Source organism: Ciconia boyciana, chromosome 4 (assembly GCF_034638445.1).
Source record: "Ciconia boyciana chromosome 4, ASM3463844v1, whole genome shotgun sequence".
Taxonomy (NCBI): domain Eukaryota; kingdom Metazoa; phylum Chordata; class Aves; order Ciconiiformes; family Ciconiidae; genus Ciconia; species Ciconia boyciana.
In genome coordinates, this window is record NC_132937.1 from 60,855,748 (window position 1) to 60,877,997 (window position 22,250).

The 22,250-nt window shown below is 39.5% G+C and overlaps 2 protein-coding genes across 8 annotated transcripts in view; one reads left to right on the forward strand and one right to left on the reverse strand.

Annotated features, from left to right (window-relative positions):
- Positions 1 to 584: 584 nt before the first annotated feature.
- IDNK (IDNK gluconokinase) lies at positions 585 to 6,295 on the forward strand. Of its 5 annotated transcripts, none has more exons than XM_072859568.1 (5): positions 920 to 991; positions 1,165 to 1,195; positions 1,658 to 1,744; positions 3,319 to 3,362; positions 5,577 to 6,295. In XM_072859568.1, exons 1-5 carry the CDS (start codon positions 951 to 953, stop codon positions 5,935 to 5,937), a joined length of 564 nt encoding a protein of 187 aa, XP_072715669.1. In that variant the 5' UTR covers positions 920 to 950; the 3' UTR covers positions 5,938 to 6,295. The 5 variants fall into 5 exon arrangements, with proteins under 5 accessions (XP_072715673.1, XP_072715669.1, XP_072715670.1 ...); XM_072859569.1 differs by having other exon boundaries at positions 939 to 991; positions 1,165 to 1,365; positions 5,577 to 6,294; XM_072859572.1 differs by lacking the exons at positions 920 to 991; positions 1,165 to 1,195 and adding an exon at positions 585 to 653 and having other exon boundaries at positions 5,577 to 6,294.
- A 5,833-nt stretch (positions 6,296 to 12,128) lies between these two features.
- UBQLN1 (ubiquilin 1) overlaps positions 12,129 to 22,250 on the reverse strand; it is a 29,051-nt gene continuing 18,929 nt past the window's right edge. Inside the window, exons 4-11 of one of the 3 annotated variants that reach the window (XM_072859565.1) lie at positions 21,748 to 22,010; positions 20,777 to 20,935; positions 19,888 to 20,131; positions 19,269 to 19,411; positions 18,224 to 18,307; positions 15,551 to 15,666; positions 15,056 to 15,224; positions 12,129 to 13,312 (exon numbers count right to left, since the gene is read on the reverse strand). In XM_072859565.1, the coding sequence (XP_072715666.1) occupies positions 13,160 to 13,312; positions 15,056 to 15,224; positions 15,551 to 15,666; positions 18,224 to 18,307; positions 19,269 to 19,411; positions 19,888 to 20,131; positions 20,777 to 20,935; positions 21,748 to 22,010 (1,331 nt within the window). In that variant the 3' untranslated portion in view covers positions 12,129 to 13,159. Of the gene's footprint in view, positions 13,335 to 15,055; positions 15,225 to 15,550; positions 15,667 to 18,223; positions 18,308 to 19,268; positions 19,412 to 19,887; positions 20,132 to 20,776; positions 20,936 to 21,747; positions 22,011 to 22,250 lie in introns of all 3 variants that reach the window. The other 2 variants (XM_072859566.1, XM_072859564.1) reach the window with 2 other exon arrangements.

Genomic DNA, 22,250 nt, shown 5'->3' on the forward strand with positions numbered 1-22,250 from the left:
GATACGATGTGATCCTGCAAAGATGAATTTTAAAAGAGGAAGCTGAAAACAAACAAATCACACAACGCGAAGGCCACGAATTTTCTGGCCTTCTGAATTTTGTATTTCAAAATAAACATCTACAAACAGCAGCGGTCTTTTTCTTGCCTGACACGGAAGCAGGGCACACACCATACTCTGCTGAAGCCACCGGGTGGAGCAGCTCTCGCAGGCACTGCACATGCTGCCCCCCCGCGCAGAAAAACTCCATCAGCGCCGGTGGGCAGCATCAGCGCTTTTGATGCTTAAAGAGCAAAAACGCTGCTGGGTCAGATACACATACATGCTAACAGCAAGCATACCTCGTGTCTAAGAGCAATTTCAGTTTAAAAATATGACTCGATTAACCCTTAAAAAATACTAAAACAGCGCTAGCCGCGGCATGGCTAATGGGTTAATTACATTTTAAAGGCAGACCTTTGCGAGCAAAGGGCAAAACAGTGTCCAACAGGCATTAATGCACGCTTCAACGCGCATGGCAGAAATTGTTATTTCTATGACCTCGCGTGTGCTACCGAGGCTGCAAACAGCGAGTACAGCGCTGGGGATCACCAGGAAAGAAGCGCCCGACCAGGCAGAAAAGCTGCAGGCAGGAAGGCTAGGGAGCAGAGCGGGTAGCTTCAGCACGCGGAGCACCAGGGGGACACGACACGCGTGGAGCGGGCTGCCGGAGAAGGGGAGGGGGACGCGGCCGCCGGGCAGCCGGGCGGGGCAGCGGCGCCGGGGCAGAAGGAGCCGCTTTCGCCGCCTCCCCCCGCGCCCCGCCACGGCCGTCCCGGGGCCGGCCCTCCCCGCCGCCGCCCCGCGCCCGCAGCCCTGGGCGGGCCCGCACACGCCTCCCGGGGCCGAGGGCGGGCCGGGGCGGCGGGGAGGAGAAAAGAGGAGCGGCGCGGCGCGGCGCCGGGCTCGCCATGGTGCTGGTGGTGGTGATGGGCGTGAGCGGCTCGGGGAAGTAGGTACCGGGCGGGCGGCGGGGCGGAGCAGCGACGGGGCGGCGGCGGCTGCCCCGGGCGGGGGGCTCCGGCTCGGCGTTGCCGGAGGTTGCCGGAGGCCGTCCGTGCGGGGGTCTCGCCGCTTGCCCGAGGGCTGGGGGAGTTGTAACCCACTCTTTCTGCTTCCCTGCAGGACCACGGTTGGGTCGCGGCTGGCGGCGAAGGTACGGCTGCGCTAGGCTGCGGGAGCGCCGCCTCCTCGGCGCTGCTCGGCGGGAAGTGTCCCGCCCTGCGCCGGGCAGCCCGTAGCGGGCTGGCAGCAAGCAGGCAGCAGGCAGGCAGGCAGCAGGCAGGCAGGCAGCAGGCAGGCAGGCAGCCGGCCTTCGCTCACGGCGTAATCCCCGCAGCTCGCAGCGCGGCCTGCCTGTCCCCCGAGCAGGGCTGGTGGCTGTCACCAGCGCGGCGCAGCCTGCGCCCACTTGAACTTAGTGCCTTGATGCGTCGGCTGTTGCTGCTACGGAGCTGACTTTGTAAATTTTGCTAATCATCATGACATAAATGGTGATGCATACTGTGGTGTAAGAGGCCTGTAATTTCTTAGGTGTGATCTTTGTAAATCGTGGGGTCCGTATTAGCTCACCTGGTTTGGCTGAATGATCCATAATTTCACTTTTTTTTTTTCTTAGCTGGGATGGAAATTCTACGATGCAGACGATTATCATTCTCCAGAGAATAAAAAGAAGATGGCAGAAGGGATACCACTAGATGATGAGGTACCTTGTATAAACCCTGGAAGAACAGTCATCGACACGTTTATCTTTGTACCCGCTGGCACATCCTGTTAAAGTAGATTGTGCTTTATTTTGACTAGGCTGACTGTAAGCATAGGCTGAATTCACAGGTCTGCAGTTGGTAAGAGGGGGAGGCTTTTTATCTTACAAAGGATTCTGCATAAAAAAATAGTTTATCAAAGTATGCTTGGTAGCTCACAAGGGATTTGATGTTGATTCAGCATTTGTCAGAAATCTCTCCCTCTACATCAATATACAGAATTGCAGCTTTAGATTACATGCTGCTTCTTTGAGTTAAATGCGTGAAGACAGATAAATGTTTCTACTGAAGTACATTTCATCACTTTCAGTTACTGCAGGGATTACTCCACAATCTTCTGTTTTATACGCTCCCACTTAAAATGTGCTTCCATCCCTTCGGCCTGTTCTTCAGCCTAAACAGAAAAAAATGATCAAGTTTAGTTTGCAATACTTACGAATTCAGAGACTTGAGTAAATTAGAAAAGTTACAAGTTGACATCTCATGAACTTTTTCTGGGAAATCTCTAGAAACGTAAAACTGAACTACGGAGTTCTTCAAAGCATTCTCTACAGACTGAAAAAAATAGTTTAGATGCTTGTTAAAAACTTTAATATTTCAGTAGTGGTTGGAAGTTCATATAAGCCAGTATGTCATCTAAAGCAGCACTGCACAACTGAGTGACTAAACCATTGGTGTACGGTGCCCAGCAAGAGGGAAGCATCTTTTCCGAAACACCAGAGATGCAAAATTGTGAGGGTGTTCTTGAATGCCAGTGGGAAGTTATTCTGTAATGACAATACCAAAAAAATGTTGCATTTACTTGTCCACGTTATCATTTGTTGTGCTCACCCAGCAGTAACAGCACTGAAAGATGAAATGGGAGCAAGTGCTTAGTGCTCAATAGGTATGACAAAAGTTTGTGGGAGCTTAAAATTTAAAATAAGGTTATAATGAGAAGCTGACCAATCACTCACATTATGTTTGCCTAACTACTGAGGAAAGGTGTTGCAAAATTGTGGCTAGGATTACATTTATTTGTGATTGCTACTGACATAAAAATGACATAATTAAGGTATTACAGATAACTAAATTTAGATCTGTCTGTTCCTGAAAACGTCAACTTTGATCCTAAGCATTGTGTATGTATGCCAAGATATGAGGAAGAAGAAATAACAATTCAGGCTGTACATTTGAATTGTATAATAGAAGCAAGAGAGAAGTTGACTGTCCTTCAAAGGTTTACGAGGTGCATGCGACATCTAGATACATAATACTTCCATCAGATACTTGTAGGTATCTGTAATATAAAAAGTACTATGCCACTAAAACCATCTTATTGATAATATGCCTAGCACTTCTCATTAGCCTTCAGGCAGTGGTAGCAAATCCACATTAGGAAGAAAGAGAATTAAAACTGAACTTGCTGTACAGTTTAATGCTAATTTTTGTCTCTAGTCAAATGCTCTAGTTGTTAGGAGCAATTGTTTCAAATCAATTTCATAAAAAATTTTGAACTAACTTGTTTTCTTTCTAGGACAGGATTCCCTGGCTTTGTGCATTGCATGATATGCTAAGGAGGTAAGAGAACATCTAGCTTTATGGAGTTTGGGCTAAAGACAAAAAAAGTACCAAAAGTATTTTCCCCATTGCATTCCAAAGCAGAAATATACGTAGTAGTGTAAAAACATTCTGCAGGTAGTAAAGCCATTCTATTTTCACTAATCTAAGCTGTCATAATAATTGCTGAGGATGAGATAATCCCTGAATAATAGTGTTGGGAAAATTGTTGCCAATGATAGTTGTTTTTCTACTGTCTGTGTAAAACTAATTTCAAGGATCCAGTTCATTAATAAACCTGATGTTAGCTACTTACAAAGGATATAACCACAAAATACACTGATAATGAAGGTAGGATAAAATTTTTTACAGTATTGTTAGTTTGAGTAAGATACGGTGTCACGTTTGCTTGACACCATCTGCTATAGGATCCTCACAGAGAAGCTGATGGAAGTATGGGCTGGATGAGCAGACGGGGAGGTGGATTGAAAACTGGCTGAACAGCCAGGAGCAGAGGGTGGTGATCAGTGGCGTGAAGTCTAGCTGGAGGCCAGTAACTAGCCGTGTACCCCAGGGGTCAATACTGGGTCCTGTCCTGTTTAACATCTTCATTAATGATCCGGATGACTGGGCAGAGTGTTCCCTCAGCAAGTTTGCAGATGACACCAAACTGGGAGGAGCGACTGATCCAGAGGGACCTTGTCAGGCTGTAGAAATGGGCTAGCAGGAACCTCATGCAGTTTAAGAAGTGCAAAGTCCTACCCCGGGGTGGGAACAACCCCAGGCACCAGTACAGACACTGGGAGGCACCCAGCTGGAAAGCAGCTTGGCAGAAAAGGACTGGGGGGGCCTCGGTGGACACCCAAGTTGAACATGAGACAGCAGTGTGCTCTTCTGGCAAAGCAGGGCAGCGATATCCTGGGCTGCATTAGACAAAGTATTGCCAGCAGGTCAAGGGAGGCAATCCTTTCCCTCTCCTCAGCACTGGTGAGGCTGCCCCTGGAGTACCGTGTCCAGTTCTGGGCTCCCCATTACGAGAGAGACATGGACATACTGGAGAGCATCTAATGAAAGGCCATGTAGGTGATGAAGGGACTGGAGCATCTCCCAAATGAGGAAAGGCTGGGAGAGCAGGGACTGTTCAGCCTGGCTTTACACAGTGACTGTTGCTTGCTTGTACACATCAGGTCAGTGTACCGCATTGGAGCATGGGTTAATGCACTGAGAAATTTATCTATCTGGATTGTTATGCTAGATCCATTGCTTTATGTTACATGCTAGCCCAAGGCCACTGCCCAGCTCCATAAACTTTGCAAAATCAAGTGTATTTTAAAAGAGCCTAATGCCAATGTTTAATTACTAGTACTTATAAGTAGCTGAGGCTGGCACTGGCTTACGTAGGTGATAATAATAGGTATTATAAATTCTTATTTTCCTGTAAACCAAAATCTGATGAACATAGCATGGTTTTTAGATAGCTTTGCACCTAATTTTGGTTTGATTACAGAATGTATTTTCTTAGACAGATGTTTCAGTCACTCTTCATAGAGACAACTAATTCTGGATTTGCTTTTTGGTAGAACAGACACACCCACAATTTAATGCTTGCTTTATTTTAAGAAACCTCGCCAGTAAAAAATACATGTGCAAGGCATTAATTTACCTGCATCCAATCCCTAGTTTAACTTGAAGTGGGCCTATATGCAGTGCTGCCAATTAGTATGGTTACAAGAAACATAAAATTTAACATTAAAGTTAAATCTGAAACAGTGAAAACAGGTGTTGGAAATATACCTGCATATGTATTTAAGAACAGAGCTCTGTACTGTCGGCAGCCACTTACTCGCTAGACAGATTAGTATAGTAATTTTATAGATAATGGATCGGTGTTTGTATGGCTATTCAGTTGCTGCTGTTCTGGGCAATTAAGGAAATGATCATTACAATTCCTTGTGCTAGAATTGAATTTAATTCAGGAAAGAATGGTGGCTAATAAAGAAGGTCCCCAAGACTGAGATTTTACCAGGAGGCTGGCTAGCCTGACCTCAATTCAAAATCACATCTTTACCTGCATTGGAAATTTGGTTTCAAAATCCTGTCAAAATGATGAAAAAATGTCACTACTCCCCAAGGGTGTCCTCTGCAATGATCCAGGTCATGTCTCCCTCGTTCAGCAGAACTAACAAGCCATTTTGTTATACCACATGTGGATGTATTTTTTTGTCTTTTTGATAGAGAAGAGTCATCTGGACAAGATGCAGTTCTGGCCTGTTCTGCACTGAAGAAGATGTATAGGCGTGTATTAGTTAGTGGAGCATCTGCAATTGAAAGCAACCATCCAGAGCAACCAGGAGAAAACGTAGCACTGAAGATCCTCTTTGTTCATTTGGATGGGCCTATAGACATCATTGCTGGCCGCCTGGAGAAGAGGAGAGGACATTTTATGCCACCTGAACTTCTCAAGTCTCAGTTTGATACTCTGGAGCCTCCTAGTGCACCAGAAAACTTTATTACTGTCAGTCTAGAAAAATCTCTCCCTGAAATAGTGCTGGAGATTGAGTGCACCATTTTTCAGGGTGAGGCCTTTCTGGAGTAAGTTTCTGAATTACGCAGACAGAAATTCCCTTAAGGATACCAAGGGTATGAAACACCATTTTAATTATTAAATTGATTATTAAATCAAAACAACTTATTTTTCCCGATAATTAAATGGATTGCAATGTTACGAGCTGGTTTACTACTGTTGGTATTTTTATCATCGCTCTGTAAAAGACATATAAAATGAAATTTTCAAAAACTGTCAACTTTTTAAACCCTTCACCATATTAAGTTAAAAGGCGCATTTTAGGAGGAGCCTGCTTTTGAAAATCCTGCCAAGGGTCACACACAATAATTTAATTTCTTCATTTTAATTTTTACTCTATCAAACATGGAGATGGGCATATCTGCTATTAAGTGAGGAAATACACCTTTGTTAGAAACAATATATTTATTTTTCTATAAGTATAAGAGGCAGGAACATGCGTGATGAAGTTCTGTGCCTGACACTACCACTATCTCACTGCCAGATTTTCAAGAAGTTGTAGCTTCTGTGTTTGTGTCCTTGCTAACCTCACCAGGGCACTGGTGACTTCATGAGAGCTTTCGTGAAATTTCATGAATTCGTGGATTCATGAATTCTTATTGTATGCATTGAATGCCAAGCTGAAAAAGGTGAGAAAAAAGGTAGCAGTGATGAGACAATACAAAATACAATTGTATGGAAAGCTTTAGAAGTAAAGTATACGTGGCATTGTACCAGCTCTGAACTCGCATCCTTCATGTACAAAGTGTACCCACTGAACCGCAGTGGAAAGTGAGTCAACCAGTGATCTAAGATACTGAATACAAGACTGATAGATGTTCCCTTCTTTAAGAAAAACTAACTTACTCTTTCACAGTTGGACCTTCTCCTTCACTTCCCTTTTCTGGTGTGCTTTAGTCTTCCACCTCAGCCAACGTCCAGTCCAATATATGCTTATGGATAAGCGTTCATACAACTGCTTTAAAGCTTAAGATCAAACTATTTCTAATACACATTTTTCGCATCTTTTTTTGTGATCAGAAAATTCCAAATATCCAGTCAGTTACCTAACACATAATTTAAGGTTAAAATCCTTTTTTATTGCCAAAGTGTTTTTTAAAAAGTTCTTTATGCCTTATTACACAAGAGGTGCCTTTTTAGCTTAACTTAATGAAAACTGCAGATAGTTTCTGTAAGAAAGATTCAAGTCACATCTGTGTAGAGTCGTCCCCATGTGCTGTTGCCCATGGATTATTTTTCATGTGTCATGCAATTTTTTTATTTCTAGGATGATGGATGAACTCCTTTAGAAGCAAAACTCATGTTTCAAAGCATCTTTGGTGTAATTTTTACCTGGATAGCTATTTGAAAAACGTTTGTCTCGGTTCTCATTTTGTATGAGTAGTAAGGGCTTTGTGGTTTACTACACAAACTATTGTGCTTAGATCAGTGCAATAAATGGGCATTATCTGACTGAAAGCGGGCATTTTTATATACAGATTTGGGATTGTAGACATTAACACACCCACCCAGAAGTGGTCTTTTCCTGTTTGTTTTTGACCTGGAGGGAGAATACCAGGCAATCACCAGTTTTAGTCTGCTGCTGTACACTACAGCAGCAATAGAAAAAACGCTTGCTCTCAATTCACAGCCTGTTTATTCTGTGAGCCAAGGTGCAAGCTTAAGATTCAGAGGCAAAGTTAAGTGCATGAGACAGCCATGTCTCGCTGATTCTTAACACCCTCAAATTTCAGAGACTAGGCACCTCTTCAGACCAAGTGACTTGTCAGAACTTTAACAGTAAGTTTAGTAGCTATGAAAATCAAAGAAATGGCACCCTCTTGTGGTACCTCTGCTTTTAATGAAGTCTTCATATTTTCCCAATACACCCTTTTACAAACAAGGAGTTTTTCTAATACACCCATTATGAAGTGCAGATTTATGCTCACTTTTTTTCAGACACAGTAAAACTAGATCATGTCGCTGTACAGTGATGGGAAAGCAGCTGCATCCTGTCACAAACAGATGATCAGACCTTCAAATAAAAAAAAAAAAAAAGGGCAAGATTTTCAAGTGTGACTGCCAAATAGGCTAGACTCTAATTTTCAGTCTGCTTGTCAGCATTTATAACATGCTTACAGAGTGGCTGGCACTAACAGAAAATTGTACTCAACACTTAAAAACCATTCTCTCTTTGTGAAGTCTATGTAAGTACCTTTGGTTTTGGAAGTCTTTTCTAAACAAAATAATAGTATGTTCTTACGGGCAGTTCATGCTTCTTCAAATTAGGTGTAGGTATTTCTCACTCTTTGGTCCAATGACAGGAATATTTCCTTGCCTTAACCTTTTAATATATTTGCCTTTTGCTTTTACTTAAAGCAAAACAAAGTATTTCCACAGTTCAAATGATGCTGAAAGGACAACAAAGTGACCACTTAAATTAACATGCCATTGATCTTGTGAAGGACAGGTGCAGTTTTCACTACTGGAGTTCAGTACTTTAGTCGGTTACATCCTAATTAGCTGTGCTTGAAGGTTGTAATTCCCACTTAAATCATTCCATGAAAAGAAGACACCTCTGTACCTTCACTATTCCAGCCTCCACATTAACTAGAACTTATCAGCACCTAAATCTAGTCATATTTTGCAGACCTAGTAGTGTTCATGAGAACCTCCTGTTTCCAAGAAAGGGCAGCTGGCAGTATGTGGATGAACACAGCAAGATGTTAAACATACACCAGTTTTTTTCAGAATGGTAATCTGAAGATAATGCTCAGCATCTGCATTTCTCAGAATCTCAGGAGAGGAGTGAGTTTGCCTCCACCTTGCTCCATCTCAGAGGGGGTCAGATACAGCCAAAAAAATTGCAGAATCTGCGCCTCTCAACAAACAAGTAGAAACCAAGAAGCCATTACTTTCACTGGAGAGTGTGCATGAAATCTTCAGGAACACAACTGTTATAGATGCTTTCCCTCTAAACTCTTCCTGCTTGCTTTTTGTTTAGAAAAGGAAGGTTGCAACACTCCTGGGAAACTTTTCATTAGCTCCATCTGATACTTTATTTGTTTTCCCCAACACAGAACCAGGCTTGTGTACTTAGCTGGACAGAACTGTTGCAATTTACTATTTCTTAAACTTTTGCCACAGTGCCACATCTCTGAGCTTTACAATGCTAAATCCACAGGGGCTTGCAGGAGTGGTTGGCTTTTTCCCCTCTACAATGAAAGCCTGCTTGGTTTCTGCCAGCCTGTTCACATGTGGCTGCAGGAATGCACAAATTGCTTAAAAATAATACTGAACTTGCATTTTGCAGGGCTATCTGTGGAAGCCAGCTCCACAAGTTGAAACAGTTCCACATACTGCATAGAAAGTTGTTGTCAACTTAAGTAGTTGTTTGTTACCTGCTGTCCTGAAAGACAATGAAGCATTACTTCTGTTCACTTACATCCTGTGCATCACAAACTAAAAGATTAAGATGACAAGTCATCCAAATGCTAACCACATACCACTGGTCTCCGATTTTAATTATGCTGTGCATGTGTGCTAGTGGAAGGAAAAGATTGCAGAAAACCTCTGTACATAAGTTTCATTCACCTGCCCAAACACAATCTTACATTTAATTTACTTTTTTTTTTTTTTTTTAATGAATTTAACACTGTATTAGGGATGTTGTATTCAGTTTAGTTGCAATTCAGGTTAATTGGGCAGGTTATTTACATTTAGCTCAGGTTATTTGGATGCAAGTTTTCTGCCCGTATTTTGAAATACATTCAGCAAAGGCAGCAAAAACTAAGGAGGAAACATCTGGAGTTAGAAATTGCTTTTCCTGTCTCTGCCATGAGCAGAAGTTATCTATGGAAGGTACATGCACTATACCTCCTCAAGAATGCGTGCTAAGCACAGTTTGTAACACGCTGTATAAATACTGTACCTACTACAGCATAAGCATTTTGCAATGCTGTACTGAGGAAATAAAAATGGAATGTTAGATCCCAATAGCAGTATCCATTCATATATTAAACACAGGAAGGGTAGAGTCTTCTTAAACTGCACGGGTTATCTATACAGGCAAAGGAACAGACCCAGCTGCCTGCCAACTCAGCTCCAAATTGAGGTGGTTATTTTACTATGCAGGCACTGAACCAAGAAGAGAATTAGACAGACCACATCCTTTACAAAACTAGCCATCTTGCTGTCACATTCCCAATACTGTACTGTAACAGAGTTTGATTTGAATGTATGCATTTTAAATCTTTCAAATGGCATCTGTCAGTTCACACTACCATGACTTTCTCTAGCAGTAGTTTGATGATCAGGCAAGGCAGTTTTGTAGACAATCCTATCAGATCATTTGGTCCAATGTAGGGGAAAAGAAGAAAATAGGAAAATAAAGAGACAAGCTTCAGGCACACATGCCCTTCTTCAGGTCCAAAATGCAAGCAGCAGTTTTCAAATACAAGTTATCAAAGTGTTCAGAGTTAACTGTAAGATTGCTTCTGAAAGAAGAGGTAGATAATACTTCTGAATAAAGAATTTTAAAGAGGGGCAAGAAAAGGGGGAACGACTATGGGGGCAGGGGTGTGAACAGGAACATTGTAATATGCCATAAAACCAACAAGTGTGATCTTTCTTTTATTGTTAAAGATGTAATAAAAAGCCTACCCTACCTATAAACTTTGCTCTATGTACTGTGTTGTCTGACAAAACTAAAATTCCTCCTATGCAAAAGATGGCTCAGTGTTTTACCACTATGTACAAGAAAGTTAGTAACTTGTTACTACTTGACAATAGTTACTGATAAGTATTGTCAGTAACTTCAAGTGTTGTCTTGAAGTACTGATTGTACTTCAAGAAGGAAATTTAGTTCAAGGGCTCATTGTAAAATTTAGGTCAAACTTCATCTCTTGTTGAATTGCAATAAAATTTGACTTCAAATAGAGTGTCTCTTAGTTTGTAATGTGTAATACTTAGAGAGGTGAACTGAATGTTGTCTCAAGATAGGTGTTCATGCTTGTTAGATTCATTGGTTTAGTGTCTTGGTAAAGCTTGGTAAAAATTATTCCCTTCCCCACCTCACCCTCGCATTTGACAGTAGCCTTTTTGGATGTTACGGATTGCATTCTTGAAAGGACCTGCCTTCTGAATGACCAGGGGTCTTACTTTTTTAAAGCAACTTCCCAGTTAAGGTACGCTATAAAGTCAAATCAGATTAGTTACTTTGAAGATCCTGATAAACAGTCGTTGTGAAAATAAGTGTAAAAAGGTAGTGATTATTCTACAGAAACTACCTGCTATTTATCCCTTCCCTTGTACGCAGTGCAATGAAAGCTACCCACCGAATAATCACTGTGAAGGTAGGATGATGGGCCTAATCACTGTCTAGAAAATAAAAGTAATAACAATTTTGTACCCAAACTGTAGGTATTTTTAAAGGTTTTGACTGTATTAAACTCATCTTACTAATAGATTCTATTTTAATTTATTTCTGTTTATCTAACACTGCATGCTGCTGCCCATATGAGACTTTGATCCAAAGGCCAACCAAGAGATTTTCTTCAACTTTTCCCAGTACCATGCATCAGCAATATTTGATCAATTTACTTACTGGCAAAAGTAAGAGACAAGATTACTGGACAGCGAGTGAAACTTCTCTTCTGTGATAGAATACAATACAATTACTGCTAACAAAACTGCATACATTGCTTTGCCAAAAGTTTTTAAAATTTCACTACATGCTGAAGTGTGCTCAACTTCTTCCTTTACATCGCATTATAATTTTGCTTCAACAAAGTGATTAACAACTTTGCGTTAAAACAGGTAATTTTACACCACTTGCAAGCAATGATTTTTAGAGTAAACTGAATTTATAATTGTGCCATCAAAAGAAGACTGCTCAAACCAAGTGTTTAAAAGCAATACAGGAATTCAGTGAGCATGTTCACAACCACACTGATGCAGAAGACCAATAAAAAGCAGATGCCATTCAGTAACACACGCAGCAGCATCTTTTATTCTGCTACCCCCACCATACCTAAGCTAGTAGTTTTCAACATCATATGCCTCTTACTCTCTTCCCTCCACCTCACACTCCAAGAATTGTTTACTAATCTTAGCCCAGAGCTGGTGAATATTCCCAGAGCTCACACTCAAATGCCAACATTGAGCTGGTCAGTCATCTTGAATTCTAGGTAATCATCAACTGCAAACGTACTGAGACAAGATGCTTAAAGATTTTTTAATTCATTTATTACCTGTGCACAAGAGAAGTAACTACCAATAAAAACTCAAAAGATATACAGTATTTTTTACATGGTGGTTAAAAGTAATTAGAATATCACATGACCATGAAAGTAATGTTTCCAATTACAAATCAGAATACATGTTAGAATCTCAATGGAACAAGCCAAAAAGCCTTAGAAGCAATTCCAGAGCACAAGGCAGCTCCCCTTTAATTTGCACAATGATAAAGGTAATTTACAGTTAAACTTTGTGAATATTGAGACAATGTTACAATGCAAGTTTCTGTACAGTTAGCTGTAAAGAGATAACCAGAACAGTAATTCTAGTATATTTTAAATGAACTTGCTTAAGCATTTTTGCTGAGATGGTTACCAAAGATGCTGGAAGATTCTACACCAAAAACATGTCTTATGACTTCCCCCCTCCCACCCCGGCTTTTTTGCGTTACTTATAATCTCATTATATTGCAACGTGTAAATCTCTAGAAATGAGCTGTCTCCATTGTATATATTGTGTTTATACTTTATACAAATTGAAGCAAAAAATGGTAGATTACTCAAGTGGTATAAATCTTACAGCATTTTGCTAGCAAAAAAAATACACACCAAAATCACAATAAGCAGTATTGGTACCCACAAATTGTAGCTTCAATTAATTTGTTTCCTTTTTAATTTGTATTCTACATAAATTACTACTGAAGGCTAATGTTTAAGTAGTAAATAAACTGGACAGTTGTAGGTCAGACAAAACCTGTTCACCCAACTGTGAAAGCTGATATTGTTTCAAAAAAAAATCACAAATAATGCAGAACAAAGGAAGTGTGATGCATGCAGAGTGAAAATGCATTGATTCCCAGTTTGAAGAAAACTACTGCACTCCACCTTAAAATGCATCAGACCCATTTTAGTTATAACAAGACAATCCCAAGAGTCAGAATGAAATAAAGCAAATATTTTAAAGATTTAAGAGCTGTTATCAAAAATAAATTACATTTTTTCAAGTTAAAGAAACACTGCTATGAAGGCTGAGATCCAAGCAGCCTTTCAATAGCTGCATTGATGTCTCCTCCTGTTGCTATTAGCGCTTGTAAGTTTGCTTCACGGTTCAGAAAGCCCATTGCACTCAGCTGCTCCAGTTGCTGCTGAAATCTAACTTCTGGATTTTGTAACTGCTAAGAACAAAATTTCAAGCTATAAAAGCATAACACACATTTAGCAAAGTACAGGATTTAAACATAGTTGGTACTGCACTACTCCATCTTTACTAATTTCTGACTACATCTTTTTCAAGATCCTAAAACTATACTATGACATAAATTCAATTCACAATTGAATTATTTTTTTAACAAGTCAGAGCAGCTTCAAACTTTAAGAGTATCTACACTTACATGACATTCTTGAACTACAGCAAAAGGTGCTTGTTTGATAAAAAGGGATTAAAATTAAACTGGGTAAATTTATGTCCCATAAACAGTTTCTTAAAGATATACATATAGGTATTTTTTAAAAATGAAAGAGTTCAACCTAGTAACATGAAACAGCAAGGATTATGATGATGTCATTGTCAGCAGTGGTGAACATCACAGGCTTTTTTTTTTCCTTGACACAAAAATCACCTTTTTTTTAATAGTCTAAGTATTTGTTGTCTAAAATTACCAGAATTCTAATTGTTAGAAAGCTTCAGTCTAAGGCAAACTGACAGCTATACTTTATGGGATGAACCTGTTCACGCAAACTCATGGCAAAATTCTGCATGATTTCAGTGGTATATCTTCAGTTCAGAGGCATTTTTGAATCAGAGCAATTATAGGAAAATAATATACTGCAGTAATACTGAGAAGTCACTTTTTGAAATCAACGAGCCGATCCAGATACCAACACAAAACTTGTGCAGCTACTGCTAATTTTCCTTTTGTTCTAATTCAACAGTTTCATACATCAAGAAATTACTACCAGCATTTAAAGTCTGCATATGGTTCCAAACCAATACAATGTAAAGACATAGCCTGAAATTTAAGAATTGTGCCCCACCTGCTTCTCCCAAGCAAAATTAAATAGAATGTTGACTCAAAAGTGTAAAATTTGACAGCATAAGTGAAAATGTATGAGAATATGGTTTCCTACAGTGACACCCACCAACGCTTGCTTGTGGTTAGGTAACAAGAGAAAAAAGTTTATCAGGTTAGCAAGCTGAACTAACTCACCTTGTGGCAACAGAGGAGAAAAAAAGCAAGGCTGCCCCTTCCACCAGCACTCTGCCATTACAGTGGGTATGTAACACAGTGTAAGCATGCTGTTTCACAAAGCACTCGAGAGTTAACGGCATGTCTCCTTTAAAGCCAGTCTTGCTCACCACCCTACAACTACTGGCAAAGCTGCGACCTTTGCTTGACTTCTGGAGCTCTCCGGAAACCCTTAATCCCACTCAGTATGTTAAAAAAATGCACTGCAGTCTGGACCTGCAGAATGTCAGTGAAGCCATACAACAAATTTGGGCTCCAAATAACCAGAGTGTAGCTATTCCAAAGTGTGGGACAGAGGCTTAGTCACAGCTAGAGAGTAACAGCCAACAATACAGACAAAAAACACAGAGGTAATGGTGTTCAGTATGTTTAAGCTTTTCTCCTGCCTGAGCCCACACTTCACTTGCCTTACCACTGAACCTTATCACCTCAATCTGCCTCAATCTTTCCAAGCATTTCAGAAATTCAAGGATATGAAGATGAGCGTATAAAAATCAACCATTCAGGACACTTTTACTTGCACAGCTGCACCACCACTTTTAAGCCTCCTCTGCTCTTCCTTTGACCAGAAGCATCCAGGGAGCTCTCCCCTCAACTATCAGCCTCCTTTCTAGTGGTTTATAATGAAAAATGAAAGTAAGAATTAAAAAAATCTCGAATATACTTTACCTGAGCATTTGCACCAGCAAGTGCCTGCAACATCTGCTGGACAAACTGCTGGTGACCAGGTTCAGCAGTTCCTGATGCTGGACTTGTATTTTCACTGGGAACAGAACTAGGTACAGTGGACCCTGTAGGAGCTCCAGTGCCTCCCAGTCCACCTAAACCAGGATTAAATCTGCATAAATGACAGAAAAAGAAATATACCACTTGAATAATAAATAGTAGCTTGTGTCTTCTCATTTATTTAATTACTGGGTAAAAATCCTGTCAAAGAGGGGATAACAATTTAAGTAAAGTACTAAGACAAAGACCAGAGTCATCACTGTTTAGAAGTGCATGGCAGGCAAAAATGCGACAAATTCTAAAATGAGTTTAGTTAAACTAAAAAAGGCAGGAGGAGGAGTCCTTAATAAAAACTGGGTAAATCTCTACATGTAAAAAGAACGGACAACATAACAGAAGAGAAAAGTTCTTGTCCAAATTTCTAAGAGGGATTCTTACCCTGGTATAAGCCCCGGTGCTTCTGTTGCTAGTGTCTGCAAGCCCTGCTGAATCTGTAGCAAAGCCTGCATTGCTCTAGGGTTTGACATAGCTGATAACGTGTCAGGATTCTGCATCTACGAAAAGGAGAGAAACTCTTAATCATATGCAATGTTCAAAGTTAATCTTTATCACAAGATGTTTTATAAAGTCCGATATAATTTCAGAACTTGTTTTTCAACTTTATATTTGAATATTTACATGAAATCCTTCAGGTATTTTTTCTTTTTTGAGAAAACTTTCATAGGAGGTGATCAATGAACTCTCTAGATGTGGCCAAAGCTTTTCAAATGAGAAGTACACAAGAAAAAGTATTTTCCATTACCTCTTCTAGCAGACTTCATCTTTCAAAGCCATAGGACCATATTAGTCCAACATCATTCCAGAATTAGTCTCCTATATCATACTACTGGTAAGCAACAACGCTGAATACAATGAAACTTGACCAACAGATATCTAAGAAAGAGTTATACAATACTTCTTTTTCCTAACTAAATTCAGACCACAGCAGTTTGAGCACAACTATTTGTGCATGTCTCCATATCTGTAGTGCCCTCACAGCCTAGAGAAATGCAAACAAATACACTGCAAAACATACTAGCAAGCAAATGTGTAACATTTAAGGGCTCTCACTCTAGTGTGACTTCAATTAAAAACTGGCTTTCACATCCACAGATAATTTAAAAGGCAAATCCTTTTCATTTCTGAAATTAAATGTCCAGAAACCTAAGCATTTTAGATACAAACCCAGAACTAATGGCTTATGCTCACCCCTGCTTAGAGATGCCACAGGTAAGTGAAAAGTAATGTGTTTCAGTCACAAGTGACAGTCTTGGTAGCCACACCTACTTCAAAATAGCACAGGCTTATTAATCTTAGCAGCCTTCACCTGGCAACTAAGACCAAATTCCTTCTGCTGCAAAAACATTTTTGATCCACACAGAAATGCACAGATTAAAGTCACACTTCCTCTAGTGCAGAGCAGAATAGGACATGAAGAACTCTGGTCTGGAATATGGGTGCATAATGAGACTTAAGCACAGCAAATTGTTAATATTTTCCATTCATCTCTTGGATTTTTATCTTCCTGATAGCTTAAAGTCAGAGAATAACTAAATATATAGCTGGCAAAGTTTACCGAAATTTTAAAGAGGAAAACATTTTGGGTTCTCCAAAGAAAGCTGCTGCAATTACTTTAACAAAATATTTAAAATCACGACTTACTGTCTTGATATTTGGATTTGTTTTACAGAAATGGTGGCCTAACAATTCTCAGAGCACTTAGGTGACCTGGATCTTGTCTCTATTAATGTTAGTAATTCTAGCTGTTAAGTAGCAGCAATTCTTGTTAAGGCTTGTATAAAAGCTGCAGATGGAGCAGCTCACAGATGAGTTTTCCTAGTTCTGCTGGGCAATTGCCCTTTATTGTAAAAGATGCCTTCCATTATGCAGAGGAACATTCCATGGGTTCTGTCACCCAATGCCATAATACAAATGGCAGTAGATAAGCAAGGAAGATGAGCTGCAATATTGTCAACATCCTGAGAATATCCAGGTATTTCTCCACTTCACCTGCTAATGCTGCTGATCATCTGACATAACATAGTGAATACAACAGAGAACTAGCTGTGCAGATAAACCCCAAGGTGATACTGACAGAAGGAGATAACCAAAGGAAACAGGAATGATTCCTACTGTGCTTCATTAATTACCATTTATTCACAGATTTCAAAATATACATGTGGTACTAGCTGTTCAGACACGACTGAGTCATCACAAAGCAGTGGCATTATGAAACACTACAGCCATTCATGTGGTTGAAACAATTTAAACAGTTTCTTCTGAACACCGAACTTCCTACTGTAATTCATGTATGTGTTAATTATTTTACTCATAAAACTGCCTGTGTGCAATCAGATCTTGACAATTCACATCTACTCTGATTTGCAAGGACTGCCTAATGATGGAACTCATGCACTGGATTAAGTTTTCAATTCCTAAAAAAAAAAAAAAAATCTTGCTTGCTCCTAGTACACAGTACTACTACACACTGTGACAGCTAATATCAAGCATATACCTGGGCTGCAAGCACGATGTTGTTAAGAGAGGAAGATGGTAGTAGGGCAACCTTTACAGGCAAAAAACTTCAAAACCCACTTCTTTTGAATTAGCTAATGACTTGGGTCTTTCAAGGCATGCTGTAAGATCCCTTTACCCAAATACTTAAGGCAGGTTTGAAGAGGTATGATAAAAGCACAGTAAAACTTTATTCTAGTAGTGGGAAAAGTACTAATCTTTTTAATGTGTGAAACAAATCATGTCACAAACAGGTGTTCCCTGCCTGGTGTGCAGTATGACCAACTATTCCTTCTAAGTAAAGAAGCAAAAGCAAATCTAAGCGGTTGTGCTAGTCACAGACAAAAATATCCACTAAAGGTCAGGTTTAACTTACGAAAAGGATGAAGACATTAAGCAAGAATTTATTATCAAGGGACAATCTAAGCTGGTGTCTAAAGCTAATGAGAATATATTACAGAATCTAGCCTTCAGTCAAATCAAAGAAAGACACCAGTTTATTGAAAGTATTGCTTATTGACTTGCAGACATTTATTAACAGCTAGTATCTCATCTTACTTGCTGAAGGAAAGTAGGAAGTTGTTGTCTCATTTGTTCCTGAAGTTGAGGATTTCCAGCAAATAAAGGATTATTCAACATCATCTATGGGACAAAAATATTTAACTTCAAAGATCAAGCAGTAAAAACCACAGGGGGTTTTAAGACACCTACTTACATGGTAATAGTCTATGAAAATAACCTCACAGATTAATAATTATCTAATTCTCCTTTGCCCAAAACTTGTTATGAACCACCAGCCTGAACACATTGCAGGGGGTTTTTTTTGTTTTGGTTTTTTTTTTTTTGTTTGGTTGTTGCTTTGGTATTGTTTGGTTGTTTTATCTTTTAAGTGAATGAATTGCCAGATACTTGCCAAGACAACCTCATTTATACTACAAGAAAATCCTTTTGTGCTCAGCCTCCACTACAGACCTAAGTGATAGTTTCCCTGTAAACATCACCTAAAGTCAGGGATATTTTCCAAGTGAGTATTTAATAGAGAAAAGGTAACATTTTTTAACCTCAGTTCAGGATTTGACTTGGGATATCACTGTTTTAAGTAAAATTTGAAAGCACTTCTATGATACCATTCACAAAACAGCATCTGCACTTTTACAGTGAGCACGGGTCACAAAAGAGAAGTTAAAACCCGAATAACACCTAGGTATGGCACCAGCTCCCCTCCCTTCACCTCTCTCCTCCCAAGCTAGTGGGAGTTTTTATTTACATATCCACTTTAATTTACAACCAAAGCATTTGTTTTGTCTAACTGGTTCTTATGCTGGCTCACAAATTTAGGGCTGTACAAATATACACAAACTTACAAGTTATTTTAGAAGCATGCCTAGCATGATGTCCAACTACAAATTGAAGAAGCTCACTGCAACAAACTGTTAAATGTAGGTAATTATTTCAGTGAGTTAGGCATTAACATTAAAAACTGGGCCATTCACTACAGACAATTGAGATGTTGGCACAGGTGAAAATTTAACTGTATCATAGATTCAGCTCTTTTCTTTTTACTTCAATGCACACAATACATTACTACACCAAATGCATTTACCTGTACTGCAAGATCAGGATTCTGGCTTAACGATTGCATCATGCTTCTCATATAGGGTGCAGACAACATATTCTGCATAAGCTGTGGGTTTTCTGTTATCTGCTGTAATAAGCTCTGCATTCCTGGTGTGTTGAACATACCAGCTTAAAAAAAGTAGAAGGCCACTTTAGTAAACATCCTGACTATCATCAGACGAATCTAGACTACCTAAAACCAGGATATAACCACTTGGTTTCTAAGAGTTTTAGTCCTTGAAATACACCTCAATGTGGTTCTGCTTACACAGGCGCATGTACCATAGAAGTTAAGACAGAGGCTGTATCCAACAAGCAGTCCCACTATGTATCTACATTAATAGCTGTTTTCACATTTGCCACACTATCATTCATCTAGAGATTCCCTACCTTTGTTATTTTAAGGCAATACACAAGTACTATTATCACTCTTAGTTTACTTTTCATGTTTGCTTTTCTACAGAGGACTTTCATACCAGTCAAATGTTCTACGAAAGTAAATAGCAGTAAAAACTTTGAATCAAAAATTATCTTTCTAATGAAAGAGTCATTTCAGCAAACTCCCAAGTATGTGCAAATATATGCAACTGCAATAACAAACACACCTCCTAGTCCAGGTCCCAAATTTGGTACAGTTGAGGTCTGTCCCGTACTGCCAGAGGTGCTATTTCCAGCACTACTACTGCCACCGCTCTCACCACTGGTGCTGGTACTTGTCGTGGAAGTCTGCGAGCTGGACTGGGGAGCCCAGGGATTTGGTAGAGGATCTCTATTTTCTGTACGAGACGGCTGACTGTCCCCTCCTGTTGATGCATTGCTTACTAAAGAAGCAAATGGGTTACCTCCAAACTACAGAGGAAGGAAAGCAAACATGTATCATCTACTAAAGCCAATGGGTTTTAAGTCTGCTATAAATAGCAAGTTACTTTTCCAAAATTACACGTGAAGATAAATGTCGATGGCTCTTGATGAGTTATACTCACCATCCTGCAGTAATTCATTGTAAATATTCTGAAAAAACACCAACACTGAGAGATACTAGCACTTCCAAAAAAATTGAATCACATTTCTTTGAAAGCTGTGTTGCCACTACGCTGGTATTTTGATCACAGTTAGATTATATCTTGCATACTGGTTTCCAACTTCAAAGTCTTTTTTAATTCCCATCTTAGGTTCCAAGTTACTAAACACACCCTTAAAAAACACTTTCTTGGACCTCAGAATTTTAAGGCAAAGAATTAAAGGAATTCAAATTTAAGTAACACAGAAATTCATTAACTTTAAAATAGCTTCTCAAACACACAAAGCGGCATCTGTATTTCTTCAAGCTTAGAACAGCACAGAGTTTTTAAAGATCTTTCTTCTCAAGAGTAAGAGGCCACATTCAAGCTTCAAGAAATGTTTTGTCAAGTACACATTTGGAAATTTACATTACTTACATGCTTTTATTTTTAAAAATATTTACTTTCGGTGGCATTTGCAATCTTTTCTCACCTGTTCCTGTGCTGCATTCAACATTGGCTCCTGAATATCTGTGTACATACGTCGCAAGGCATTGTATCCACCTGGTATACTTTCCAGGTTGCTCAAGGCTCGATCTTGGTTTCGCATCATTTCCTGCATCATTGCAGGGTTTCTAGCAAGTTCTAGTGTCTAGGGAAGGGGAACGTTTAATCTGTATTAATAAGAAATCCATCCTAAAGTGAAAACATCAGCATTTGGCAATATCTCAGTTACCACTGTCTAACCCAGTTTGAAATTATGATTAAAGCCTAATCAAGATGTCAGCTTAGTGGGAGCCAACTGAATTAGGTATTTAGCCAGCATTCCACCACAACCGTCACTATGCTGGCTGGGTCAGGAAGCACTGGCTAAACAGAAGAAAAAACCTTGAAGGAACTATTATTTTTATTTCTTCATCTTTTCAGCACGATATACTCCTATCATTTCTAACATCATTACAGCAGGCAGCCTATAATATGAACTTTAAAATCAATACCTACATTTTCTAAAGTATCCATTTGTTTTTTGATAGCTTCTGCCACACAACATATTTTACATACCATCTAATTTTAAAAGCACTCAGAAGTACCCACAGGTAGATAAAATGAAAATGTGTAGCATTTTGAAGAATTACTACTTTTGGTAAACTCATTGGCTAGGCAACAGAAGGTTTCAAGTGCACACAGGGACATCCAAGTCTAACCTCAGAAGACATGATTACACAGTCTTCAATGTCTTTCAAAGCTATGCTGCTGATTTTCTGAATAATCAGTCTATTTCGGACATTAACAATTAGAAATACAAACATCAGTTGCCTACAGCAACCTTTTATGGATTTTTTAACAAGCCTAAAAACTTCAAGAATGTTTAAGTACTCAACTAAGCATGTCCAATTCCTGCTCTGTTGTTCACAGTTACAGTATAATCAAAGGTCATGAACTTACAGAGATCCTTCTACATACCTGTCTCATTATATCTGGATTATTCAGCATGTGACTGATTTCTGGATTTCTCTGTATCAGTTGCTGCATTTGAGGGTTAGCCATAATTAACTGCCTCATCAGGTCAGGATTTGAAAGCATGCTCTGAACAAATGGATTTTCCATTATCTGAACCATCATTTCTGGGTTGGACATAAGTTGCCGTTGCATCTGACTTTGCAACTCTGAAAAGTTTGATGTATTTAAGCCCAGGCTACTCAGACCTGCCAAACCTCCAAGGCCACCTTTAAGAGGATGAAAAAAATATAATTGTACTTTCACCTTCTCGTATACTTCCAAACACATCCAGATTCTTTCTAAATACAAAATACTTGAACATATCTCACACTTCAAAATAATGAAAACGAATGGAAAGTCCATCTTTGCAAGGCTGTTAAGGAGTTATCCACTAAGAGTTTGCTTCTTTAAATAAGACACATAACTAAAAATCCAACAAACTGTATCTGAAATATAACTTGTTACAA